At 46.3% G+C, this 27,972-nt stretch overlaps 1 protein-coding gene across 1 annotated transcript in view; it reads left to right on the top strand.

The window, feature by feature from the left end:
- Positions 1 to 20,840, top strand: part of DDHD1 (DDHD domain containing 1) — a 48,440-nt gene extending 27,600 nt beyond the window's left edge. The window contains 10 exon segments of the mRNA XM_018558434.1: positions 309 to 437; positions 3,189 to 3,336; positions 5,343 to 5,452; positions 7,611 to 7,717; positions 11,138 to 11,400; positions 11,566 to 11,638; positions 13,210 to 13,359; positions 14,535 to 14,778; positions 16,031 to 16,228; positions 20,398 to 20,840. Of these exon segments, the coding sequence (XP_018413936.1) occupies positions 309 to 437; positions 3,189 to 3,336; positions 5,343 to 5,452; positions 7,611 to 7,717; positions 11,138 to 11,400; positions 11,566 to 11,638; positions 13,210 to 13,359; positions 14,535 to 14,778; positions 16,031 to 16,228; positions 20,398 to 20,585 (1,610 nt within the window). The 3' untranslated portion in view covers positions 20,586 to 20,840.
- The last annotated feature ends 7,132 nt before the right edge of the window (positions 20,841 to 27,972 follow it).

The raw sequence follows: 27,972 nt of genomic DNA, 5'->3' as shown, positions 1-27,972 counted from the left end.
GCTGAATTTTACACAGGCTTCCAGCAAGCACACTTTAGTGCTGGATATTTGTTTTATATATTTGGGTTTTAAAGTAAAAAAAAGAAAAAAGTGAGCCTAATAAAATTGGGCAAAAAAAAAATACTTTCCCATTAAACTATATTAAGACCTATTGACCTGTGTGTCCCGGCTTGTTATGGGTAGCCTGCGGCTTGTAGCTCCCGTCTGCACAAAGCTGCTGATCTGTGGCTGTCTAGCGGTTATGGAGCTGCAATCCCCTTTTTGTATGATGAACCTTTTGTTCTGTGACCGGCCCTCTGTCATTTCAGCTACACACAGCCTGAAGTTAAGTCGCAACCATGTGGACTGGCACAGCGTGGATGAGGTCTACCTCTACAGCGATGCCACTACTTCCAAAATAGCACGATCTGTCACCCAGAAGCTGGGGTTTTCTAAGGGTAAGCCGTCTGATCTTCTCGGAACAATGAGCTGCGCGCTCGTCTGGTCGTGGGTTCCCGGAACTCCACTGAAGAAGTTACACTTAAAGAACAGCCGGGGGCAAATATATAACACTATTATGTGTCATGCAATAACTTTCAACTTCTTTAAGTGCTCTATATGACTGTAGTGGTAATTCCTGCTCTCTGAGCTGATGGGTGGGTAGAGGGGGTGCTAACAAAATGTAGGGAGATCATAGCGTGCTAGTGACTACTGTGTAATTATTAAGAACTGAATCTTCTTTGCCAGGGCCGCCCACAATTTTTCATCTGGAGATCTACTTTTCAAATGACCAGCTCAGTGAGATCTACCAATGAAAAAACACCTGCATTCAGGGAGGGGGCGTGGCGGTGCATTGAAGTCAATGGCACCACAGCCACGCCCTCGCCCGGAACGCAGGCACATTAGTGCCTGCGCTCTGGTCCAGTGCAATCTTCAAAAATGCTGCAAGCACTAATTGCGTTCTAGAGGCCGAACACTGGAACACAGACTTTGTGGGGTCTCTCTTCTCTCGCTCTCTGCTGTCTCTCTTCTCTCGCTCTCTGCTGTCTCTCGCGCTCTCTGCTGTCTCTCGCGCTCTCTGCTGTCTCTCGCGCTCTCTGCTGTCTCTCGCGCTCTCTGCTGTCTCTCGCGCTCTCTGCTGTCTCTCGCGCTCTCTGCTGTCTCTCGCGCTCTCTGCTGTCTCTCGCGCTCTCTGCTGTCTCTCGCGCTCTCTGCTGTCTCTCGCGCTCTCTGCTGTCTCTCGCGCTCTCTGCTGTCTCTCGCGCTCTCTGCTGTCTCTCGCGCTCTCTGCTGTCTCTCGCGCTCTCTGCTGTCTCTCGCGCTCTCTGCTGTCTCTCGCGCTCTCTGCTGTCTCTCGCGCTCTCTGCTGTCTCTCGCGCTCTCTGCTGTCTCTCGCGCTCTCTGCTGTCTCTCGCGCTCTCTGCTGTCTCTCGCGCTCTCTGCTGTCTCTCGCGCTCTCTGCTGTCTCTCGCGCTCTCTGCTGTCTCTCGCGCTCTCTGCTGTCTCTCGCGCTCTCTGCTGTCTCTCGCGCTCTCTGCTGTCTCTCGCGCTCTCTGCTGTCTCTCGCGCTCTCTGCTGTCTCTCGCGCTCTCTGCTGTCTCTCGCGCTCTCTGCTGTCTCTCGCGCTCTCTGCTGTCTCTCGCGCTCTCTGCTGTCTCTCGCGCTCTCTGCTGTCTCTCGCGCTCTCTGCTGTCTCTCGCGCTCTCTGCTGTCTCTCGCGCTCTCTGCTGTCTCTCGCGCTCTCTGCTGTCTCTCGCGCTCTCTGCTGTCTCTCGCGCTCTCTGCTGTCTCTCGCGCTCTCTGCTGTCTCTCGCGCTCTCTGCTGTCTCTCGCGCTCTCTGCTGTCTCTCGCGCTCTCTGCTGTCTCTCGCGCTCTCTGCTGTCTCTCGCGCTCTCTGCTGTCTCTCGCGCTCTCTGCTGTCTCTCGCGCTCTCTGCTGTCTCTCGCGCTCTCTGCTGTCTCTCGCGCTCTCTGCTGTCTCTCGCGCTCTCTGCTGTCTCTCGCGCTCTCTGCTGTCTCTCGCGCTCTCTGCTGTCTCTCGCGCTCTCTGCTGTCTCTCGCGCTCTCTGCTGTCGCTCTCTCTCTCTTGCGCTCTCTGCTGTCGCTCTCTCTCTCTCTCGCGCTCTCTGCTGTCTCTCTCTCTCGCGCTCTCTGCTGTCTCTCTCTCTCGCGCGCTCTGCTGTCTCTCTCTCTCGCGCGCTCTGCTGTCTCTCTCGCGCGCTCTGCTGTCTCTCTCGCGCTCTCTGCTGTCTCTCTCTCTCTCGCGCTCTCTGCTGTCGCTCTCTCTCTCGCGCTCTCTGCTGTCGCTCTCTCTCTCGCGCTCTCTGCTGTCGCTCTCTCTCTCGCGCTCTCTGCTGTCGCTCTCTCTCTCGCGCTCTCTGCTGTCGCTCTCTCTCTCGCTCTCTCTTGCGCTCTCTCTCTCGCTCTCTCTTGCGCTCTCTCTCTCGCTCTCTGCTGTCGCTCTCTCTCGCGCTCTCTCTCGCGCTCTCTCTTGCGCTCTCTCTCTCACGCTCTCTCTCGCGCTCTCTGCTGTCTCTCTCTCGCGCGCTCTCTGCTGTCTCGCGCTCTCTGCTGTCTCTCTCTTCTCTCTCTCGCGCTCTCTGCTTCCGGCGCCCTGTCCTCCCGCGGTGCTCTTGTGACTGAATGTGGCTGACGTTGCACACGGGGAGATGTGTCCCGCCCCTTCCCGTCTGCGGTGTCTGACACATTCAGCCGCACGAGCACCGCGAGAGGACAGGACAGAGCCGATCGCGATCTACCATTGTTCGCTTTGCGATCAACTGACCGGGCACCGCTGTTCTATGCTGAGATCCGATAGATACCAAGCAACATGAGGATATCTCACTCTTGCTCTTTAAAAAGTCCAAAGCAAAGGTTACAATGTAGCAGTGAAACAGTTTCAAGCAGTCAGTTCTCTTTATAAAGAGCATGCAGTGTTTGAAACTGTTACATTGTATGATGAATCCTTTTGAAACGTGTGACCAACCTTTCCTTTGGCCTTCTGTCTATATACACGCGCACTCTACACGGCGTGTTTCTTTAGAACTCAAGTGTAACGCCAGCTCCATTTTTATTTCCTAGTTATGGATAGAGGGAGGAAAGGTTAGAACCTCTTAGGTTTTAGTTTTCATGTGTCCCATGTTTTCACCTTTCGCAGTCGCAATGACGAAAGAGAAAATTGTGACAACGTGTGTATTTTTGTTTCATAGCTTCAAGTAGCGGCACCAGGCTCCGTAGAGGGTACGTTGAAGAAGCCACGTACGAGGACAAGCCTGTAGATGTAAGTCACATTGTGTTTGTTGTCCATGGTATTGGGCAGAAAATGGACCAAGGCCGAATCATCAAGAACACTGCTATGTAAGTGGATTGTGTGTTTTTCTTCTCCATAAAGCATTAGTGAAGGGACTTTTCCAGCAGGGCCACGGTAGTGGAAGATTTGAGGTACTTCTCTTTCTTGGAGAAAATAGTGACGCAGCTTACTTCTATGTGCTTGTCACATCTGTGAAGACCCAAGCTCTTCAATGGAGTCACCCAAATTCAGATGAGCTTATCTGCTCTTCAGCAAAAATCAAATTATGGAGTGCCTAGACCAGACTTTCTCAACCAGGGTTCCTCCAGAGGTTGCTAGGGGTTCCTTGAGCTATGTTAGATTGGACTCCCACCTGATGATGCCTGCATAGTTCTTGCACCATTGACACTCGGCAGGGCCAGTGGCATGGGACCACTGGAACCTCTCCTCTGTTTTCAAGCAAGTAAATACTAACACCAGTGATTATGTTAGGTGTCTGTAATGGGAGAGCATTCTTTCCACTGACCACCAATGTAAGGAGCCTTTACTCCACTCTGCCCCAATGTAGGGGGGCTCTGCACAAACCTCCAGTGCAATGGCCATTCATCCTTTTAAACCCTTGGTTCTCAACCGGTGGGTCGTGACCCAAAAGTGGGTTACGACCCCTTGTTCAGTGGGTCGCCGCATGCCTTCCACTTTTCTAGTTGAGAGGCACCTCTGCCTCCCCCTAGCACAGCACAGTCAGTTCTTGTGCCAAGCAACCATTCAAAATATGCTGCCTGGCGCCGAGTGTCAGCTTGAGGTGGGATGGGCGCATTAATCGCATAGTACCGTGCCATCGCACTGTACCACGCAATCGCACCTACCGTGCATTCTAGTGTGGGGCATGTGTTGCCATTCATCTTAATGGTACCCCAAACGCACCTCCCAACCCACAGTTCGTAAGCCAGCACCGGAACGCGCGGTAACTAATGCGTGCAGTGCAACATGGGTCGTGGCTTAATGATCAAGGCCAAATGTGGGTCCTGATGTTACACAGGTTGAGAACCACTGCTTTAAACCAACAGGGTAACAGGGCATTCTTTCCACAAGTATAAGAGGACCCTCTCTCATTGGCCACCAATGTGTGGCCGATGTACCAAGATTTATATACAAATTTTTTATCAGGGGTTCTCTTAAACCCGGAACATTATTTCAAAACTTCCTCTGGGGGTAAAAGAGATGGGAAAGGCTGGCCTAGGCTTTCAGACAAGTAGCCAGCACTGGAGGGAGAATGGGGCAGCATGTTCTCCAGGGAAGGCAGGTATTTAAGCCGTGCTGTTGTTCTTCACAGCTAGACCATTAACATTTAAGTATAAGTTGTCGTTTCAATAGTTCCCATAACACTACATTTTATTAAATAAACCTCCCACTGTGTACAGGGTTACGTTTTATAGATCTTAACATGGTTTAGTATATGTCTGTGGGTCTTGATATTTTTTTTTAGTGTATGACTGCCTGTGTGTGTTTTTGTGTGTGTGTGTGTGTGTTAAAGGAGAATTATGAGGGGAGTGATTTTCACTCAGCCTCATAATCTGAGCCGACTTGTGACAATGAAACTGTCACAGGTCGGCTCAGTAGATCAGAGCGAGCGAACACATACCGGCGCTCGCTCACTTCTCGATCCTGTGCCGGCATACAGCCGTGACAGGGGAGGGACTGGATTCCCCCCTCCCCTGTCTGATCCTCCAGTGCTGACTGGCGGAACGGACGGGGGAGGGGGCAGGTACAGCTGGCTCTGCCTCTAGATAGGCAGAGCCAGCTGTCGCTCACGCAGCTGGGCAGATCCAGACAGAATTGTCGGGATCCATTTCAGCTGCAGCATCTCAGTATACCGCGAGCTGTGGCTCGCGGTATACTGAGCTTAGGGTGACGGGAGGACGCTAGTTTGTGTCCTCCCGTTACCCTAAGGAGAACTATGGGGAAAAGCCCTAACCCCATAGTTCTCCTTTTACAATGTAGTGTTATATAGCTCTTGTAGCCCTCTGTGTGTGAAATCTGCTTTTACTAATCTTATATATGTCTTGTGTCCCAGGATGAGAGAGACGGCCAGGAAAATTGAAGAAAAGCACTTCTCCCACATAACCACAGAGCACGTGGAGTTCCTTCCTGTGGAATGGCGATCCAAACTTGCTCTGGATGGAGGTAAATCCTCACCAATAACTGGATTCCCCATCTACGTATATCCCTCCTCTGTCTTTCCATCTGCTTCTATCACCCCAATTACTGTTGGTTATATAATTTTTGATTATATTGTACCCTTCTGTTGTACTTCCTCTAAACTAGATCTGTAAAGCCAGAGCTGCACAGGAGATTTTTAGTAGCTCAGTTCTGCGATCTTCGTAGCAAATGATCCCTATGCATTGTGTAGCATTCAATCACATGAATGGAGCTTTGTACAGTTGTGCAGAATTGAGTGCATGCTGCTTGTGTAGCTTACTGCTTAGAAAAACCGTGTTCCGTTTGTTTAGCTATTACATGCTACACTCGGCGGTTAATCAATAGCATTTTAGGAAGCTAGTTTGAGCTGCTATATTGGTCAGAATCCTAAAACCTTTCAAGTGACCATTTGCCAAAAATTGAGCAAAATTTTCCCAGGTGAGTATGGTTCCTTTGTATTGCTAATAGCCTTAAGACCCATTTGGATCTGTACACTGCGTGTGTTAAGACGCGGGGGGGGGGGGGGGGATTGATCAAAATCTGGAGCAGTTTCCTATGGCAACCAATTGGCTTCTCTCTTCAGTTTGTTCAGTTAAGCTTCGAAAATGAAAAGTGGATGCTGATTGGTTGGCATGCATAGCTGCTCCAGATTTTGTCTGCTCCAGTTTTGATTAATTCCCTTCAATGTATTTGAATTGGCTGCCGGTGAACCACAAAGCATTGAAAATCAGGTAAGTATAATTTTTTTCTCATGCAGCACACAGTCCACTGTATGCAATCCTGTGAAATACTTGGGGACTTCAATTGGAGTATATGATGCAGACTCTGTCACTTTGCCCATTCGGTCTCATTAAAGACAAACTATTTTGCAATTATTTTTTTTTGGGGGGGGGGGTTGGCTAACTGTCCTAAATCTATCATTAAATCCAAGGAATAAACCCAGTAGTATATTAGTGTGCTTTTCCTACAGAGGAATGATGCATATACAGACTACTTGCATATACATGAAAGTCACAGCTTCCATTACAACTGGCGCACAATTTCCTTAGCGAACAAGATTTTGGGCATTCAGTGATTGCAGAATGCAGAGAAGAGTCTCTTTAACCACTTCAAGACCTGGTGTTTAGACCCCCTTCCTGGCCAGGCCATTTTTCAGTATTCAGCGCTGCGTCAGAGTTTTTTTAATTCAGTGTGTGCAGGGATATAGGCAGCCGAAGTTGGGATGCCGATCTTGACTTTTCCTCAACTTTGGCCACTCCTCTCCCAACTTCAGAGTGTTCTTGTTGGTTAGTTAGGTTTCTTATTTGTTCCTGGAACTCTAATATCCTTATTTACTGCAACGGGGTGCTTTATGCAATATGATTTTTGTTATTAATGCTAATATCAATTTTAGACTTTCAATATTATTGCTATTAAGGAGAACTATGAGGTGAGTGAAAATCGCTCATCCTCATAGTTCTAGCCGACCTGTGACAATGAGACTGTCACAGGTCGGCTCAATAGATCAGGAAGTGAGTGAACACATACCGTCGCTCACTCACTTCTCGATCATGTCCCTGCAGAGAGCCGTGACTGTTAGTCACCGCTCCCCACGGGGATTCCCCTCTCCGATCCTCTAGTGCTGACTGTGCATTTTAGTTGAGCAAATATTTCCTGACTTCCTGTCCCAGAGACCTGAAATGATCTCCCAATAGTGAGGGGAAATCCCGTCTTTCAGAGCTGTCACCAGAAGCGGGAATTACCATGGCAGATTTCCAGAATTAAAGTAAATATTAAAACAAAAGTCAGAGAAAAATAAACGATACACGCACATTTTCAATGTTTTATTCTTTTTTGGCCCCATGCTCATTTGCAAAACAAAGATTGCATTTTTGTTTATTTTATATATTTAAAAATAAATGTATAACATTATATTAAATATGTATAAACGTAAAAAGAAAAAAAAAATGTTTCTCTTGAAATGGATCTCACAAGTTGGCACCTTCACCCAGCACACCACTATTGGATTTCACTCCCTACTTGGTATCATTCAATTTTCTTTTATTAATTGCAATGTAATAAATGTGTATATATCTTTCAGATTTGGAAATAATGGTTTCTCTCTGATTCCCTGCTTTTCATTAACACAAATGTCCTCCCCCAGACATTGTAGACTCCATCACTCCGGACAAAGTGCGCGGTATACGGGACATGCTGAACAGCAGTGCGATGGACATCATGTACTATACCAGCCCCCTGTACAGAGACGAGGTAAGAAGCGCCCTCATGGAGAAAAATCCACTGTTTTTATTTTGTGACGGCGTGGCAATAAGACAAAACACGGTGGGGGGGGATTTATCAGAACTGGAGCAGTTGCCAATGGCAACCAATCAGCTTCTCTCTTCTGTTTGTTCAGTTAAGTTTTAAAAATGAAAGAAAGAAGCTGATTGGTTGCCATGCACAGCTGCTCTGGGTTTTGATAAATCTCCCTTTGGGAGTTTTTATGAAATGCAACAGACAGTTTATTGGGCAGAAGGTTTGTGTTCATCATCAAAGGAAATAGGTTTTAGCTGGGCAGGTCCAATCCTCTACTGCAGTTATGGAGATAGAGCTTGGTCATCTCCGCTCTTCCAACCCGTGACTGTATAACAAAGGAGAATAAGCAGCAGATTGATGAGCTCATCCCTCTGCTCATCTCCATCAATCAGCAGGTTCCTTCTGAAGGTTTCACCACCTTAGGTGCCTTAAGAATACCTGGAAGTGCTCCTCCCTCTCTGCCTCAGTGCTACTACAAGAGGCCGATGCCTAGCCAAATCTGAGTATTTACACTAGTTGCATATAGAAATACATGTAGTTTAAAAATAAGTTTCTGTTACTTTATTAGAGGTGTACACAGGGCTGTCCCTAGGTAAATTGCTGCCTGAGGCCGGGAGAAATCGTGCATGGCTGATTTGTTTGAAGAGGGCAGTGGCGGATGCCGGTCCACTCTGTCAGGCGTTTTGCCCAGCTCATTGACATCACAGGTTGTCAGGAGGGAGGCGAGAAGCAAGCCAGAGCATTACTATTCAGCATCTGGCAAAAAGTGACTTCGGTGAGCTGGGCGTCCCCACACAGAGCGTCACAGGTTGTTGGCAACCTTGAACGCTCTGGCCAGCACCTAACCCCTCCCCAGTCAAATGCTGCCTGAGGCAACTGCCTCATTATAGGGACGGCCCTGGGTGTACAATACTAGCTTTCATATTACTACTTTTTTCTTTTTTTCTTTACACCTTCCTTGCTATTTTCTTGTATCTATTTACTTTTCTTGCTACAGCTATCTTTAATTTTTTTTTCTTCTTAAAGCAGAACTCCAGACATCTAAGTAATCATTTGCTCCCAGTCTCCTGGACTCTCATTATCTTAGATTTTAGCTAAATACAATTTTCTTTTCTTGAATGCAATGTAGCGGGCATGTGACCGCTCCTGTCCCATTCCTGTGTTATGGCAGTGGGCACGGAGCAGCAGTGATGCAAGGACTACATGTCCCAGAAGACTATGCGGATCAAGTGCCACTGGGCCAGTAGTAAAGGCCACTGGCTGTGGTGGCTGCGTTATTAATGCATCCCTGTAGTACTGAGAACTACAGGGTGGCATTAAAACGGCAGGAAGCTTCTGCTGAAGCTCAGTGTCATGCAGCCAAAAGTTTTTGCTGGAGGAGAGTACACCAAGGTGCCCGGCCTGCGGGACATGGAGCTGTAATGCACAAGAAGAAAAAAGGGGAATTGGGACCCCCTGAGGCAAAAATAAGTAAAAGAAATCCAAACTGGAGTTCTGCTTTTAATATTTTTTTATTCTCTTTATAGTAATCCCTTCATAGAGCTGTAATCCACGCCCGCAAAGTTCAGAGGGAGAACTGAATTTACTTTCCCTCCCCTCTTCATTTATCCGACTCTTTCAGCGCCCCTGACATTTGTTACAAGGCTCGGGATAATACGCGGGGCGGAAAGCCTGTGTCAATGATGTTTGCTCTTGTTCTGCCTGTTAAACAGAAACAATGCTCCTTCTTATTAGAGAGTATCAGTGTCGCCAGCTGAGTCGTGTAGCTCATCAATTATTGAGCATTCAGCGGCCTGCTGCTAGAATACATAGGGAAGGGCTGAGCCGAGTCACAAGGTCCCCATTACACGTGTACATCCAGTTGTGTCACCATCGCATCGGATGATTGTGAAGATGCTTGTACGCTGACAGGATGGATCCTGTCTGCGTCCAAGCCGGAAAACACGCCCCCCTACGGACCTGAACTTGCGGTGCCGCGTAGTCCCATAGAGAAGGGCGGGGGCTGCGTACTAATCACAAGAAGCACCTGTCCTTCCCTGGAGCTGCTCGGTACGGCCCTGCACAGAGCTGTACGTGAGGGCCGATTACAGTGTGAATGAGGCCTTAAAGCCCAATTGAACTTTCAGTTTTAAACCGTGAAATATATTGCTGGCGCCTCAAATTTAAAAGGTGTTTCATGTATTACAGTTAATTTCTCTTTAGAAGGCATCCACAGCTCAAGTAGAAAAGCCTGCCCCTGCCAGCATGTTGTAAAGAAGGACCCTTGCTCTTTGTGGCAGCAGTGGACTCTCTACAGAGGTCTAACAACCCATGCTGTGTCGGAGGCTGAGCTCTGCAGTCATCAGGAAGCAAGAGTTTTTTCTGATTTGCAGAGCTGTATGTCTGGCTTAGCAAGGGGTGTGTGTTGGTCATTTACAGAGAGGCCACTGCTTCCACACAGGGAGCAATGGTCCTTCTCTCCAGCATACTGGCAGGGGACAGGCTTTTCTACTTGTTTTTTTTATAGTGTTGTATAGAGAATGGTCTGTGTCCTATTGTCAAAGTTTCTCTTCACTTGTCCTGGAGATGCAACACGAAGTGATGGCACTTCCCCACACATTTGGCACCAGCATGTGTGTCCCTCACTAAAAGATTTCCTGTCTCCTTGTGACAACTGTAACACATTTTCCATTTCCCACCACTTAGTGACAATCTCCAGGACAAATAGAGAATCTCCCCAACAAGAACACTGCCATAAAAATTTGGTGTAAGTGATACTAATCATCTCTGAATTGGTGCCGACACTGTACTTCCTTCTGGAGGGGGGCTGCTTTTGTTCCCCATGGTTCCTGTGTGTGTTGTAAAGTAGTCACTGCCCAAGCCCGCACCCACCCCCACCCCCCCGTGATGGACTACAATCTCATATCTAGTGGGCTGCTTTTTATTGAGATTGTAGTCCATCACGGGGGGGTGGGGGTGGGTGCGGGCTTGGGCAGTGACTACTTTACAACACACACAGGAACCATGGGGAACAAAAGCAGCCCCCCTCCAGAAGGAAGGACAGTGTCGGCACCAATTCAGAGAGGATTGGAGGATCTACAGCCGAGTGACACACAAATAAGATACATTGTTGTTCATAGTTAAGGGACCTGAATGGATTTTTAAAATTTAACTGCTGAGTTTAGTGTCACTTTAATGCTTCCTGTATTTTTTGCTGTGGTTGCACTTTCAACCTCTAATGTCCATTTGTCACTGTAGAAGTTTGTCGGGGGGGTTTTTTGGGTGACGCAGATATTTGTCGTCCATCCTATGTGAGCCTCAGGGTGTTTATCATCTTCCTTGCTCTATACAGTGCTGATCTGTTGTGGAGTCATTGGCTTTGCTGTGTATTGACAGTTGGTGAAAGGTCTCCAGCAAGAACTGAACCGTCTCTACAGCCTGTTCTGCTCCCGGAACCCAGAGTTCGAAGACAAAGGCGGCAGTGTGTCCATCGTGGCGCACTCTCTGGGCTGCGTGATAATGTACGATATCATGACGGGGTGGAATCCGGTGCGCTTCTACGAACAGCTCGATCAGCAGGAAGATGAGGAGACTGAGGAGCACTGGATCAGTTATGAGGAGCAGCACCTGCTCCGAGAGCTTACTTTGACCAAACAACGGTCAGTGGACATTGGGGAGCTCATGTCAATGTGCTCCCCCCATTAGATCTCTCTGCCTAGATGCAGAGCAGCCAATCTATTTTTAGTAATCATCTATTTCTTCTATTACCATTTGCCTTTTTTATATGATTTTTTTTTTTTCTTTTCCATTGTCCACTTATATAGATTAAAAGAACTGGAAGATCGACTACATGGACTTAAAAGTTCTTTGTTTATTACACCTGCCTTAAGATTTAAGGTTAGTAAATTCATGTAGCATAAACGTCCATGTCTGTTTTAACCCTTGGCTACCCGTTATCTGTAGATTAACCCCTTCGTGACAGGAGACTACAGTGTACGTCCCGTCACAAATTGACTATATGACTGGCCACGTCCAAGAGGATGTCAATCTACATTCCATTTTAAAATTAGGCATCATTCACACACAACGCAAGAGCAAAATTGTATATTGTGTATATATGCACATATGCGCGCGTATGTATACACCTATACACGTGTATATGCATGCACTATATGCAATCCCCGAATGCATCATTCGTAATAGAAATTCTAATGAACTGTACGCGTCTACGTGCGCGCATGCGCGTAAAATGCGCTACCCGGACACATCTCGGTTTCATTCTGTTTTTACGCTGCGCAAATATACGGCTCCATACACAGCTATGTGTATGAAGCCATTTATTTGCATATGGGACAATACGCACGTACGTGTGAATGTGGCCTTAGGAGCATGCAGATGTGTGCACACTCCTAGTTCTGTGATGTGATCACCGTGATGGTCAGACAATCATGGCGATCACTTGATGTATGTTTACAAAAACATGCTAGCCTCTGCTGTCACTGTGCCCCACACCGAGGGAGGTTTTTTTTGTATCTGTTTTCAGTTCTGATTGGATGCTGTTCGGGCTGCCTGCAAAACACTTCTGTAATGGAGGCACTGCTGTACAAGTATGAAAGAACTGTTGCTGAATCAATGGATTCATCCATATTTTGCAAATGTCCTGGATTCCAGTAAAGAGGTCCAGGTACACTCCTGGCTATGTCTAAGACCTGAAAATACAGTTAGAGTTTTCACAACTGGGATTGCTAATGTATTGCCTAAAAGATGCGTACTGTGGAAGCTGTTCCCAGACATGGCAAGCAAAGGACCAAGGTCTAGAGGCCTGTAGTATCCCTGCAGCTGATCATTTCCCCATTCTTATGTTACCATTCAGTGTTCTGTACTGGATGTCTCTGCCGAGGCAGCCATCTTTGTAAAGGAGCAGGACTTTGCTTCAGTATGTCAGCGCTGTCCCCCTGGTGACTGCTGAATGGATGGGGTTGTGATTAGAAAGCCGGAGAGTTTTGGGAAGCGCAGATCTGCAGAATGGCTGATGTAGGAGCAGGGAGATCCTTGCACTGCAGTTGATCAGGTACAGCTTCCTCTCTAGCAAGTAGAATAGTGAACAGTAGCGACCTCACTAAAATCTCACTCCAAATTCTGTGTAGCAGCTAAAAGCAGCAATGCCAGGCATCTCCCAGCTATAAAGCCCGGGACACACTGCACGCAAAGCCGTGCAGAGCGAAGCAAAGCTGTCCGGCACTGAGCTTTGCATGCAGTGTGTGAGCTGAGTGCAGTCAGATGATTGACTGCACCTTCAGGCAATCGGCTCCTGCATAACAACCGGCCAGACGTCGCATTCTGATGCGCGGGTTTATACACGTTGTTCTAAGACATCATTGTCTTCATCTAAATGAGGAAAGATTTGGTGGGGGATGCAGCGGATTCTCGTTTTACATTTTAACCGTGAATACTCTTGATATGTTTAGGTTGAGAATTTCTTCTGCATGGGATCGCCTTTGGCGGTCTTCTTGGCGTTGCGCGGCATCCGTCCCGGAAATAGTGGAACTCAAGATCATATTTTGCCTCGAACTCTTTGTAACCGTTTGTTTAATATCTTTCACCCAGCAGATCCTGTGGTAAGTGACTGCTCATCATTGTATACAGCTTTGTCTCTGAGCCTTGTTCATTAAAGTGAAACAGTAACAATTGGACTAATGTGCCGTATTAGGTCTGTAATCATGCTTGTCCTATATGCTTGCTTGTCAAAGAACTTGCTACAGATCAGCCATAGCATTATGACCACTGAGAGGTGAAGTGGATAACATTGATTATCTTGTTGCAATGGCACCTGGAGAGGGGGGGGATATATTACAATGGCACCTGGAAGTGGGGGGGATATATTACAATGGCACCTGGAAGTGGGGGGATATATTACAATGGCACCTGGAAGTGGGGGGATATATTACAATGGCACCTGGAAGTGGGGGGATATATTACAATGACACCTGGAAGTGGGGGGATATATTACAATGACACCTGGAAGTGGTGGGGATACATTACAATGGCACCTGGAAGTGGGGGGTTATAATAGGCAGAAAGTGAACATTTTGTCCCTGAAGTTGAAAGCAGAAAAAATGGACAAGTGTCAGTATTTAAGTGACTTTGACAAGCACCAAATTGTGATGGCGAGACGACTGGGTCAGAGCAACTCCAAAACTACAGCTCTTGTGGGATGTTCCCGGTCTGCAGTGGTCAGAACCTACCACAAGCGACCATGAGCTTATAGTAGAACAGTAAAAGCCACCGATGTAAGGCTTACTGAGCTGGCAAGCTGGAAGCAGTTGTGTTCCGCTGTAAGCCTTTACGTCGGTGACAGCGAAAGGGATAAACGTCATGTCAGCAGGTCTTTGCAGAGGGGGAGAAGAGGCTGTGGGTGCTGGTCATGGAACCTGCAGGAGCGAGGATCACGTTAGTAAAAGTGCTTTACAGAGGTCCCCTAGACAAAAGCAAGCATTTAACCCTTGCAATGCAGAGGGGTATCCCTACCGCAAGGGGAGAGGTTTTTTTTTTGTTTTGCAACTGGATAGGATTTAACTCACAGCATGGGTCTTTAAGGTCTATAGCCACCTATACCCTAATCCAGCAAAGAAAACTGAATGGACTTACCTTGATGCCAGAAGATTTATCCAGCAGCAATGTACATATCGGGCACATTCTGGATTGTATTATATAGAGGGGGAAATAATGACTCATTGGTCTGTAGTACTGATAAGCGGGCCCAATTCTCCCTGACCTTTCCGTTTCTCCTCAGGCCTACAGATTGGAGCCATTAATACTGAAGCACCACAACAACATTTCAGCCGTCCAGATTCACTCCTCTAACACCACTTACTCCGTCCCTTACAAACAGATGAGACCGGTTCTCATCAACCCATCCAAAGATACTACCTCAGTGTCAGACACCGAAAGCATACCAAGCCCTAGCACATCGCCGGTTCTGCCACGGCGGCACTACGGAGAGTCCATAACGAACATAGGCAAAGCAAGTATATTAGGTGAGTGTGATGATCCGAATGTCGGCTGGCTCCCAGAATTCAGTTGGTGGGCTTTGATGCTTGCAGTGTAACAGATGGAGAATGAGCAGGCGGCTTTTTACTTCCAGTCAGTGTGGAAGGATATAATACCTTGGTTGGGATTTTAATAACGTCTCTGTATATGGTAGGGAGATTTCACCTTTTTTTTTTTTTTCCTGTGACCCCTGGATAAGAAATAACGGGTCATCAGGAATATAAGACATGCAGTAATAAATAAAAACCTCATTACAAAGTACATATGGGCTAAAAAGAAATATGCAGTACATTTCTAAATGTGCACATCTATGCAATTTGGTGTGCAGTGCCGCATGTGATCCCGCATTGCATGTTGCAGTATTAGGTGCACTGTGGTGCCATTATTTCCTAATGGCACCCCAACGCACCTAGGCATCTTTCATGTGTATGGTATCGCACCCCGTCACATGGTAATCTAGGGTGCTTGCGCTTCTTTTAGTGATATTTAGCTGTGGTTGGCATTCCAATGAATAGACTATCCTACTGTAGCCCACCACGACTCACCCTGCAGCACCTCTGGAATGACGCATCCCAGAAGTGTGAACAGAGGCTTACATATTTTATTTATTACAATGCTATAACAGTGTTGTCATTCTTAGCGCTCCTTCAACCATTGGTCTGCCCAGCAACCAACTAGAGGAGCTCACATGGCTTACAACGCTTTTGCTAATTGAAAGTTGGTGGCTTAGTATTGTCAGTCTGCAACGGTGAAGTGCTGTTACTGGTAGGATATCAAGGTAAGGAACTTAACCTAAGGTTAGGGCTTTACCCCATAGTTCTCCTAAGGGTAACTGGAGGACACAAACTAGCGTCCTCCCGTCACCCAAAGCTCAGTATACCGCTAGCTACAGCTCGCGCTATACTGAGACGCCGGAACGGATCCCGACAATTCTGTCTGGATCCACCCAGCTGCGTGGTGACAGCTGGCTCTGCCTATCCAGAGGCAGAGCCAGCTGTACCTGCCCCCTCCCCGTCCGTTCCAACAGTCAGCGCTGAGTGACGGTCACGGCTCTCTACCCGGATAGATCGAGAAGTGAGCGAGCGCAGGTATGTGTGAGACTGTCACAGGTCGGCTCAGATTATGAGGCTGAGTAAAAATCACTCGCCTCATAATTCTCCTTTTAATGTGTGTAACTTATTCTAACCACTAGGTGTCAGTCCGCGTCTGTATGATGGTTTGTCTATCTGTTGCATGCAGGTGCCGCCAGCATCGGGAAAGGTCTGGGGGGAATGCTATTCTCAAGATTTGCACGCTCTAGTGCAGCTAGCTATGAAGTAAAAGAAACCACAGACGGGGAGGACAGAAAATCACTACACAGCCCGAGCACAACAGCGACGACGACCACAACACCGCAAACCCTTCCGCACAGCATTTCTGGAACTCTGGATTCTGCAGGTTGGTTCAGATTTATCCATTTAGTGCTGTAGATGGTCTGGGGAAAGCACACCTACCCTTCTCTCCTAAACAGCTGCAAGAAGCAGAGGGAAGAAGCTCTATGTAAGGTTACACAGGGCTAAGGACTCTCCCCATCTCCATGTCCCTGAAAAGGCAATTGGCAAATGCTAGTAGTCAACTTAGGCGTGATTCACATACTGTCTATACTTGGAAAGTACCAACAAGATTCTTATTATTATACAGGATTTATATAGCACCAATAATTTGCACATTGCTTCTTAACATGCAGGGAAGACGGTTCAATCACAATACCTTTCAATACAGGAGGCTTAGGTGGGCCCTGCTCGTGAGAGCTCACAAAGGTGAGGAAGTGAAGGTGACTGCTCTTGGTGGGTACTAGAAAGAAGTGGAATAAAAGCGGTGGACCTGCAGGGTTATCCTATTGGTGTGGCTCACCAGTTATGATGATAGTCGGTATATACAGCGCTGCGGAATATGTTGGCGCTATATAAATAATTGTATAGGTGATCTGGCTAAGGCAGCTTCTGTCGCAGAGGAACTCCACTGTGGTCTTGCTTTGTAGTGTCATATTGAAGGATTGTGAATTGAAGCGCCACACTCCCGTTTGATAAATAAGATACATTTCTATGCAATATAGGGTTGAGGCGACAGAAATAGCCAATGCGTTTTGAGGTTTCATACAAATACCCCCTTCATTAGGACCCAGAGAGAATTTCTAGATCAATACACTGCTTCAGGATCAGAAAAAGTTGTATGGGAAATTATAAATGTTCTGTAGGTAGAAATTATGCAACTGGAACTAAAAGTGCAAAGAGGAGAAAATGCACTCTCTCTTTTTCCCTCTTCCACAATTGTTTATAGGGATCAATTGATCATTTTTAAACAATTGTGGAAGATAAACATCAAAGTGAACCTGGGCTTCGTTCCGGGAAAAGCAACAGAGTCACTTCCATGCCACATACTACAGCTTCAGATACACTCTCCTTCCCTTCATTACATCACTCCAGCTCTGTTCACAAAGTGAGGTGAAGCGATATACCCAATGCTTCCAGGTATGGGGATCATGTGACTTTCCCCCCTTTTCCAGTGTATGCGTGCCAGTGATATGTTGCTCGAGCACCTTAATGAACCTGTTGCTTTGCCCTGCATGGACAAAAAGAACAAATTCACTTTTATGCAGGGGCAGCTCTCTTGTGTTTTTTTTGTCATCTCGGTCAGCCCATGCGTTTTCAGCTCAGGTAGCATCTGCTTGTCGTCCTATGCTTACAATGGACATGTGCCTAAGAGTGGCTCTGGTGGGGCACTATGGAGCCCGGCGAAGTTAAAGGATTCATCCCAAAACTGGATACTGGGCCAGCGCTTAGAGGACCAGCTAATTCGGCAGGAAACATTACTTTACAATAATAAGAAGCAGCATCTGTTGTATAGAAGCATGTGATATCTTTAAAAAATGTTTGATTTCAATATCACTTTACGCAATGGCGGCCTCCATTGAACTCTCATGACGGTGTTCCTTTAAGCCTGAATAGTCTGATTGTTGCATAATCCCTTTCTTGACGTCCGTTCCCTTTAAATGTTTCCTATGCCGCCCATTGTCTCTTTAGTGTCACTTGGAATCGGCTCTCACAGACTCCATTAGACCTCCTGGAAGCTCTGTAGCATCCACTGACGATGAGCCTCTGTCTGATAAGCGCTCCATAGTAACCTATCGGGGAGTTATTATTCTAGGTCGGTCCCACTTGCAGAGGAAATGATCTCAGTGTTTGGACTCTGCCCAGTATTGTCTCTTCATTAAGATTCTCATCAGAAGTCATTCGTTCAGAGCATTGTGCACAGCCGTCCTCTCTGGGAAAGACGCCTGTTTACTTACAAATGAAGGATTAAGTGTCTTCCTTCCTTTTAGGAGTCTTGTAATTAAAGCTTCAAACATTCATTTTGGGTGATCTTGGAGCAACTCCGGGCAATAAATAAATGAAATGGACTGCAAATGCTTTCCAGGAAACCTTACAACTGCACTGGGCTCAGAAAAGTCCAACTAGAACAGTGAACACGCTGGGTTTATTTTGCATGCTGAGGTTCAGGGGTGTTCAAGGTGAACGCTCAGTTTGGCTATGCCCCTAATCAAGTCCAGCTGGAAAAATATGACCCTTGTTGGGGGGGTAAATGCTTGTTTTGTCTAGGGGGTGGAGGAATGAGCAGCTATATTAGCTTATTCCTTGCTCCCACAGGCTTCCTCTGTGCTGGATGACGGATCCCCCAAAGCCTCTTCCCCCTAGCTGCTCACATAACGGAAGTGGAGGAGAGCTCTGGCTGGCAGGGGTAGCAAGGAGTAAGGCAAGTATAGCTGCTTATTTTGTTCCCCGTAGAGAAAACGAGCATTTAACCCTTGCAGTGTGGGGAGAATGCCGTTGGCATTGTCTCGGCTCTTGCCTGGTCTCTAAAGAGGTCACTCCGTGAGTAGGCTGATTAGGCATTTACGTTTGTTACTGGGCACCTCTCCTGCTTTCTGACGGTTTCCACCACTGGAGGCGTTAATGCTGAGAGCCTGCGCACTGATGCCATCTGCTGGGTGGAGTGTTGGACATACTTGGAGCTCTTCCTCACCGTTCAACGTCAAGGAAAAATCCCTTCGCTGCTGCTTTGCAAAGTGCCACGTCCAACTCCGATTTTTAGTCTGTTTTTGTGGCCAGCCTACAGTGACCATGGTCACCTCCGACCCTCACCTGCCATAGTCATATGGTTGCAATTCTAGATGGGGAAGGGGGTGCGGTGGCGGTTAGTCCTGATGTAACAACTGCCCCCAGCTCACTCTCTAATAATTGCTCCATCGCTACTTGCAGTATGCCCACTGATAAGGCCAATGTCTACGCTCACCCACAAGGTGGGGTTTCTTGTAGCTATCATTTCAGTGTGGCGAGCATTTGTACCGATGGCCAATCCTGTAAAGAACCTTTTCTGGTTTTGCAAAGGGACAAAGTAGTTTCTGCTTTTCCCCTCACCCAAGACATTGTCTGTCCAGCACCAGTTCACCAAAAGGAAAACATTTTCTCCATTGTCAGGATGTGGTTTCCACTGTGAGTCTCATTCATTGCTCTTTCAGTAAGGCTGTTTTTTGTTTTTTTCTTTTTACAGCCCTGATTGTCCCCATAAGGCCACACTGACTTCTCGTTCCACATCTCTCCGTGGCTTAGACAGACCATCAACCAAGCCTATGGTCTCAAGGATTGGGTTCTACCCTTTCCTGTCGAGGTGCATTCTGTACTAGATCTGCGAGTTCTTTTTGGGCTTTTCATCAGCCGCACCGGTTTCCCAGATTTGCAAGGCCGCCACCCGATCTTCTGTTTTCTGAGTTCTGCCAGGTGGACATTGAGGCCTCATCTGATACTGGCATCAGGCGTAGGGTCCTTCAGGCAGCTCTTTGACCTACAGGCCAGTTTTGCCTTGCACCTGTTAGCATTTATTTTGCTGTCCTGCCGACCCCTCAGTCGGACTTCTTTTGGATGTCCTAAAAGTGAAGGTCTTCCTCTCAATAAATGCAAAATTAAATGGGATTTTTGTATTCGCCCAAAAAAATATTTTCTTGGAGTCCATTGGGGGACCCAGGTCCCACCCCTCGTGTGTTTTATGATCATACTCCCAATACTGCATTGGTACAAAACTTCAGGCATGCTTCTAGTGGAAGAGGGTATCTCGGACTGACCTACATATTTTTGTTTGATGTCCAATCCTCTTAGAGGCAGCAGTATTAATAATTTCCTTGGAGTACAAAAATACTATTTTGTTTCCCCTAGCTATCTTCTGTGAATCATCAAAGAACACCTACCTATGTAGAGGAGATGGGGAAGTGTTTGCATCTGAAGAGCAGCCTAGGGTGACAACACTGCTCCTCCATATATACCATACAGTGAGTGAGCGTGGTCACCCTAGGACAGGAAGTGTGTTAACTGGCAGGATCGCCAGGGAAAGGAAAACTAAAGTAGCCACCAAATCTAAGGACAGCTGAGGTGCAATATACAAAATGTTTGTTTGTGGGTATAGATATGCTTTCAATCACATGAACTCCCTCTTACCCCTTTCCATCTACTTAGCAGTATAAACACAGATCGTATAATGTTGTTGCTGTTTTCTTTTCTTTTTTTTTCTTCCAGTGGTGGAGTTGGAGCACCGGATCGATTTTGAACTCCGAGAGGGACTGGTGGAGAGCAGATACTGGTCGGCTATGACTTCGCACACTGCGTACTGGTCCTCCATGGACGTTGCACTTTTCCTATTGTCATTCTTGTACAAAGAAGCCCAGGTCGAGGACGGAGACAAGTTAGGGGTAGATGACGCATAAGAGACATTACAAACCACTGGATCTGACTGGAGACTAGCTGCTGAGAAAATGGAAACTGTTCGGGCAACATGAAAGTTGCTCGTGCATGTTTCAAAGTTCCGTTTTCGAAGCGCACCATTGATTTCACTTTAAAAGCCGTTGACATGTTTCGTTCAGTCCACCTTCTCATCCTCCCAATTCATTCCAGCAATAGAGTATTTCAGTAGATACCTAAAGGGCGACATCACCTTCCTGACACATGCAACATCCTGACAATGCGGGACGTTGAGTTGAACATCTTTTGTGAATAGGCTTGTACGCAAGCGTGGTCTGTGCTGGTCAAACGTCACGTTTTGTTGGTTTGGGAGGCGAAAAGGCGACACATCCTCTGCGAGGAGAAAACTTAAATGAAGAATATTTTAACGTGCGGTTGCTACTTATTTGCGGAGTTCAGTTATTTATCATTGAATGCCTGTATGTGACTGTTAAGATGCCAGTGCATAGAAGACACCCTAAGAAACATTCTGTAAGGAAGAAGTTGGGGAGGTGATTTCTTAAAGGAGAATTATGGGGAGAGTGATATACAATCATCCCCATAATTAGAGCCAATGTGTGACATTGAAGCTGTCACATGTCAGCTCTATAGATCGGGAATCGAGTCATCACTTACCAATGATCGCTCAATTCCCGATCATCTCCCTGCAGAGAGCGTTGACTGCCAGTCACCGCTCCCCGTAGTGATTCCTCCCCTCTCCGATCCTCCAGCGCTGATTGGAGGGACAGACAGAGGAGGGGGCGGGCTCTAGAGAGGCAGATCCAGCTGTTAATCAGTTGGCGGGGTGGATCCCATATTGTCAGGATCTTTCCCAGCCACAGCGTGGCTCTGCGCTCTAAGCATATAGCAGGCAATAGCCCCCTGTATGCTGAGTTTTGGGTCACAGGAGAACATAGTAAATGTCCTCCTGTGACCCTAAAGAGGACTATGGCCAAAAACGGTTGGGTACCAGTTCTCTTTTAAAGCTGAATTCCAGGCAATCTGCTGATTTACATATAAGGGAGATGTTTTACCTGACGGGGGATTTGTAATTCTGTCCTTCCAGTTTTTTTTTTTTATACAGCTCTGCTGCACAGCAAGGCGAAGGTGAATGATGTCATTTTTTCAGTTTGTTATAGACTGTAGAAGAAATACAGGACTGTCCTCCCTCTTCCCCAGCCTGCTGATTGGACAGTGAAAAAGCAGCAGATGACTCGGGAGATCAGCTCTTTGGCCTCTCTACCTATCGGCACGTTCTTTATAGGCAGATTGGCATGCAGCTCACCTGACTGGCACCCAGTCCTGCCCTCCTTCTTCCCAGTCTGAGTACTGCTGCTAGAGGCTGATAGCGAGTCCTATGCAGATACTTAGACATTTAATGAATACAGAGCTTCATTAATTTGTGTCTTTTAGATCTGCCTGGAGTTTAGCTTTAAAGCTAAAAAAGACGGTTAGGTTGCTACAAGGTATATTAAGAGGCCTTGATTTCTGCAGAAGTGGGTGACCAGCAGGATGCCCACGCATGCCACAATGTTTTCCTCTTAATAACCATCTTTGCAGGAGAGAAATCTGAAACGCGACTTATTTTATTTTTAACATTTATTGCAAAATTAATATTTTCCAGAATTTAACTTATTATTATTATACAGGATTTATATAGCGCCAACAGTTTGCGCAGCGCTTTACAATATAAGGAAGACATTACAATCATAATACAAATCAAGACAAGATGGTAAGGAGGGCCCTGCCCCTGAGGGCTTACAATCTAAAAGACTTATCTAAATAAATTAACAAAATGTGGCATTTGACCAGCAGTTGCTTTTTATTTTTTTGCATATGACTACTGCAGTATACTATACCTTGTATTGTTCTATGCAGTCTCCACAGGCTCTCCAAGTATCCATTGTGGTTAATGCAGAATTTTCTAATTATGCCGTTTGCCTTGGGAGTTGGAGGTTGCTGCTGCCGTTGCCGCCTTTACATTGTTGACCTAGACGAGGGCTTCCGTGTTTTTTAGGCGGCCATGCAAAGGCCACAGGTTTGGTGATTAGGGGTGGCGTCCCGACCAGAGATTTTTGCAATACGGAAAAGTGACAAGTCATGTGTATCGGAAGACCGGTTGGGAGCCGTGGTTGGGCTTCATAGTAGCGGGTTGTGATGGGCTCAAGGAGAGGCAGACTGTTGACTGATTTGTGTGGTCCCACCTTGGCATTGAGCATAATGGATACAGTGTACCTGTACTAAACCTAACGAACAGAAACAAGAAATTAATTGCAGGCTCCTAGGGGTGTCTACATGCACCCATTACAAATCCTCAGATATTTGGGGCCCTGTAATATGCTAATTCTGACTTCAGCCAAGTCGAGCATGGGCCTGCCCATTCCAACTTCCTGTTGCTGCCTATAGGGAGGTTGGGAGGTTTAGAAGGGGTGGGTCCAAGTCCAGCTTCATCTTTTGAGCTCAGAATTGTAAATGATGGGGCACCGGGGTTTCTGAAGATTTGGAGGGGGTCTGCTCTTCAGTCGATTACATTTAAAATCTGGACAAGTTTACTTTTTTGCTTCAGTCTGCAGTGGCTTGAGCCAGAACATGCATAAGCGACCCTTGTGTCAGAGGCCTTTGTGGCTAAAGTATGCTGAAACTGACGTGGAGCACCTATCTTTTCTGCCAAACGTACATACGGATAAACGGACCTTTTATAAGTGGGCATCTTTTATTTATTTGCTGTCGGCTTGCAATTGGCCTAGAGTTCTCTTGTTTTTTTTTTTTAAAGTGGATCATTGAAGGGGGAAGACAATCTGGAACATAACTGTAGGTACTGGTAGGTACCAATACAGACAAAAACAGTTTCCTAGCAGATTTCAAGGTCGGCTAAGGAGCCCAATCAAATGGACATCCAAAGAATGACTTCCATGCCGTTGGATCAGCCATCTTGCATCCCACCCTGCAATGGATCATATCCAGAGGGTAGAGCAGTGTAGATGGCAGTGGAGAAGGTACGGCATGGTTCTGCCATATAATGGGAACTCCACAGTGGGATCTGTTTGCATCCTCCATCTCTTATTCTCTGCCGGGTCACAACAGTCTTTTGCACAGATCTCCTGACTTTACCCATATGTCATGTCATAGGCTACCTTGCCTTGCTAGAGAAGGTCAGATTTGGGAGGTTCATGCACAGTGCAGTATCTCATAATAACCAATCAGAAATCCGTACACTGATCGTGCTGCAGTAACCTTCTGATCAGTATGGGTTGCTGCCCTTTGCACCTGATCTTTTGCCCTTTGCGGTATTCCTTAAGGTGAGCTCAGGGAAAGCTATGTGGCACTGACACCTTTCCGCACAAATGTAAAGTGCACCTGTCATGAGAGAAATGCAGCAGATACCATTGTTGGCCTCTGAATAGGTCGTGTCTAGCTTCCATCACTCAAGTCATCGATCTGAAACAAATTAAAATTGTAGTAAAATAAAAAATTCTGCATCTGTATACTTTTATTTCCATTTTGGCTTGGAAATTGTCATATTGCTGCTACGGCTTCAACAGTCAGGCAGCTCGCATTTTCAGAAAGACTGGTCAGCAATGGCGGCCTTCATGTTTGTCACATGACCTGTAAAGAGTTCTTTGACATATTCTTGTCTGTTGCTGTCCTCGAAAGAACTTTATTAATGTTTCTACTGCAAACGGTAGTGCTGCTATAGGTGGAAGCCAGTTAGCCCAACACTATATGTGAACGAGGAACATACAAACTCCATGCATGTAGTGTTGCTGGGGACATTTAACCTACGGCCAAAGAAGGCAAGGGTGTTCCAAACTTGGCCACTGTGCTGCTTGGTGAGTGTCAATGATGTTTTTGAAGCTCGCCTTCACCTGACAATTATAGCTGCCGATCTACAGCGTCTTCTGCTTGACCAAATCACCCAAAAATGTTTTTTCTGATCTACATCATTCGTGTTCATTGTGAGCATCTTGAAGTGATAACCAGCAAGCTCGAATGTTCTAAACGAAGAAAACTATGGTAGCCTACTGATTTCTCTCCGCTCAGGTTTCTGAATATCTAAAGTTTAATTTATATGTAGGGTTTGGTTGAACTTCTGTCAGCTTTTTTTTTTTTTGCCATCTGTCACATTGGGGAGGTTTCCCTTCACTTCCTGTCCTGTAGACACAGCAGGAAATTAAAGACAATCTATCCAAAAGGGGAATGCCCTCTTGGTTGTCCCCATTGGCAGATTTCCTCTATATTTGTGCTCCAGTGACTGCTCACGATTTTTTATTGCCCCCTTACTTTCATTCTCATTCATGATGGTCACCAGGATATAGAGGTGAATCTCACCAGTCGGGTTGACAGAGCAGTAAAAAAACAAAACTTACAGGGTCTAAACCATCACCACTTAATCTAAATTTTTTTTCAATGGCTTTAAATATTTTAAGGGGCCAATTTTATAAATCTTGGCTGGGTGAATGAGAACCACTAGGAGCAAAATAATTCTTCTATGGTGGTGGAGCTCCTATGCTTTACCACTAGATGGAGCTGAGGAGCAAAGGAATTCCTATGGTGGTGGAGCTCCTATACTCCACAACTAGATGGTGCAGAGGAGCATAGGAATTCCTATGGTGGTGGAGCTCCTATACTCTACCACTAGATGGTGCAGAAGAGCATAGGAATTCCTACGGTGGTGGAGCTCCTATGCTGCACAAAATGGTGCCAAGGAGCATAGGAATTCCTATGGTGGTGGAGCTCCAATGCTGCACCACTAGATGGACCCGAAAAGCAAAAGAATTCCTATGATGGTGGAGCTCCTATGTTCTACCCCTAGAAGGTGTAGAGCACAGGAATCATTATGGTGGTGGGGCTTCTATACTCCACCACTAGTTGAAGCCGAGAAGCATAGAAATTCCCATGGTGGTGGAGCTCCTATGCTACCACACTAGATGGAGCCGAGAAGCACAGGAATTCCCATGGTGGTGGAGCTCCAATGCTACCACATTAGATGGAGCCGAGAAACATAGGAATTCCCATGGTGGTGGAGCTCCAATGCTACCACATTAGATGGAGCCGAGAAGCATAGGAATTCCTATGGTGGTGGAGCTCCTATACTCTACAACTAGATGGTGCAGAGGAATTCCCATGGTGATGGAGCTCCTATACTCTACAACTAGATGGTGCAGAGGAGCAGAGGAATTCCCATGGTGATGGAGCTCCTATGCTCTACCAGTAGATGAAGCAGAGGAGCATAGGAATTCCCATGGTGATGGAGCTCCTATGCTACCACATTAGATGGAGCCGAGAAAGATAGGAATTCCCATGGTGGTGGAGCTCCAATGCTACCACATTAGATGGAGCCGAGAAACATAGGAATTCCCATGGTGGTGGAGCTCCAATGCTACCACATTAGATGGAGCCGAGAAGCATAGGAATTCCTATGGTGATGGTGCCCTATGGTCTACCACTAGATGGGGCCCTGGAGCATAGGAATTCCTATTCTGAGCTTGTGGTGGTGGATATGCTGTGCACACAGCTACACTCTGGGTTGAAGATTTAAAAATCGACCCCTACATTTATTTGTGGTTTTAGAACATCTTTGCATCCAATGGATACCACCAGAGGTGACATTAAACTACTTACAGGCCTACAGAACCAAGACAGATGGGGGGAAAAAAAACCTATACAAAGTTTTTTGTATCCCAATAAAAAACAAATATAACTTGCAGAAAGAGAATTTGAGTTGTTAATGAGCTTTATTGTCTGTATGTGCGAAGCTAACGTCATCACCATCTTTTTAGGTAGTTTTTGGAGTCAGAAACGGACTGCCATGTTGCCGCTCAGTGATAGCATAAGAAGGGAACGTTTGAGTGATGCACCTTTGAACTCGACATTTCATTGGAAGAGAAACGTTACTGATCCCTCACATAGGGAAGCTGCAGACTCGTGTGAGCTAATTCCAGTCTTAATAAAACATTATTCTTCAACCTTACTAATCCATTTCCTAGAATTTATTTTTTCTGTTGTTTTCTACTCGTTTCTTTTTAGTCCGGGAGCCACGTCCATTTTATACATTTTTTCTGAGTTGATTTCCCAAGATAACATATCTTTGTACTAAATAACTGTGGACACTGGCTCACTGTCAGTAATATTTTCATTACAAAAAAAATAAACTAATCCTTGTGGGTTCACAGAAAACGTGTGGAGTGAATTCTTATTAAAAAAAAAAACAAAAGAAATGGATTTCTCGGCCATTAGGTAGGTTGGGATGCTGATATGTAGCTTGCAGAAGAGTGCTTTTGTAACACTTTGGGGTCTATTTATATACAAAATCCAGTGTTCCCATCGCACTCCTGACCGCATGATACACTTAGGCTGGGTTCACACCTAGGCGTGTCGAATATGCGTGTTTGTCGCGCGATTTGCGGTAAAAAAAACGTGCGTTTCTGAGGGCTACTTGGCTGTATCCCAATGGAAACGCGCAACAAAGTGCCCCAAAGAAGCTCCTGTACTTCTTTTGGCGTTTTGCAGAGCGTAGGAACGTGCTACAAAACGCCCAGGTGTGAACCATACCCATAGGAAATAATGGGATTTCGGTGTTTGAGCGTTTTGCAGAGCGTAGGAACGTGCTACAAAACGCCCAGGTGTGAACCGGGCCTTAGAGTCGGGTGGTTGCCAAAGTGATTGCAGATGCCTCTGCAATCCAAGATAAGTGTATGTATAAAGTCACTCGCACTCCAATAGAATTTCAAGTCAAAAAAGGTTTATTGACTCGATTGCGATCACATCATATAGCGATTTTTTTCGGAACAACAGTTCCTTCTTCAGGCAAACAGTGACCGGTGTACTGCGCGTCACACAGCTGGCCTCTGTTTTGCATTGCACCACTGACTTCTGTACTTACTGATCTTTGTACTCTGCTTCACACCGCTGACCGGGCGGAGTTAAGGCCGGGTAAGGGTTAGGTGGGGCAACTGGTGGTGAGTAACTTTTAAGGCCTGGCTAGTAGCTTAGGACTTGAAATTTTGAGCCCTGCTATAGAGTATCACTTTAGTGACAGCTCTGAGTCTGCTGACATTACATCCAAGATGGCGGAGCCCAGTCGCAGTCTCAGGACTTTTGGATATCAACTGAAGACTCGCTTTTACAGGTAAATCCCATGCTTAAAAGCCCATTTCCACCTTTTGCAGAGGTATTTTTAGAAAGCATATGCCAGCAATGTATGCCAAGTGTACAAGAACCAGGCATATGCAGTTGCTGTCTATGAAAACAGAAACATTCATTATTTCATTTTTTTGTTGTTCGCTTTCCACTTCATAGCCTAATGGAAATGGCCGCCTCTGTGAGCAATGTGTGTACATTACAACTGAGCTCTACACCTCCTACTCGATATTC

The sequence above is a fragment of the Nanorana parkeri genome, unplaced genomic scaffold, assembly GCF_000935625.1.
Source record: "Nanorana parkeri isolate BGI_ZX_2015 unplaced genomic scaffold, ASM93562v1 scaffold339, whole genome shotgun sequence".
NCBI lineage: Eukaryota > Metazoa > Chordata > Amphibia > Anura > Dicroglossidae > Nanorana > Nanorana parkeri.
This window is presented reverse-complemented; position numbering and strand designations above follow the sequence as displayed.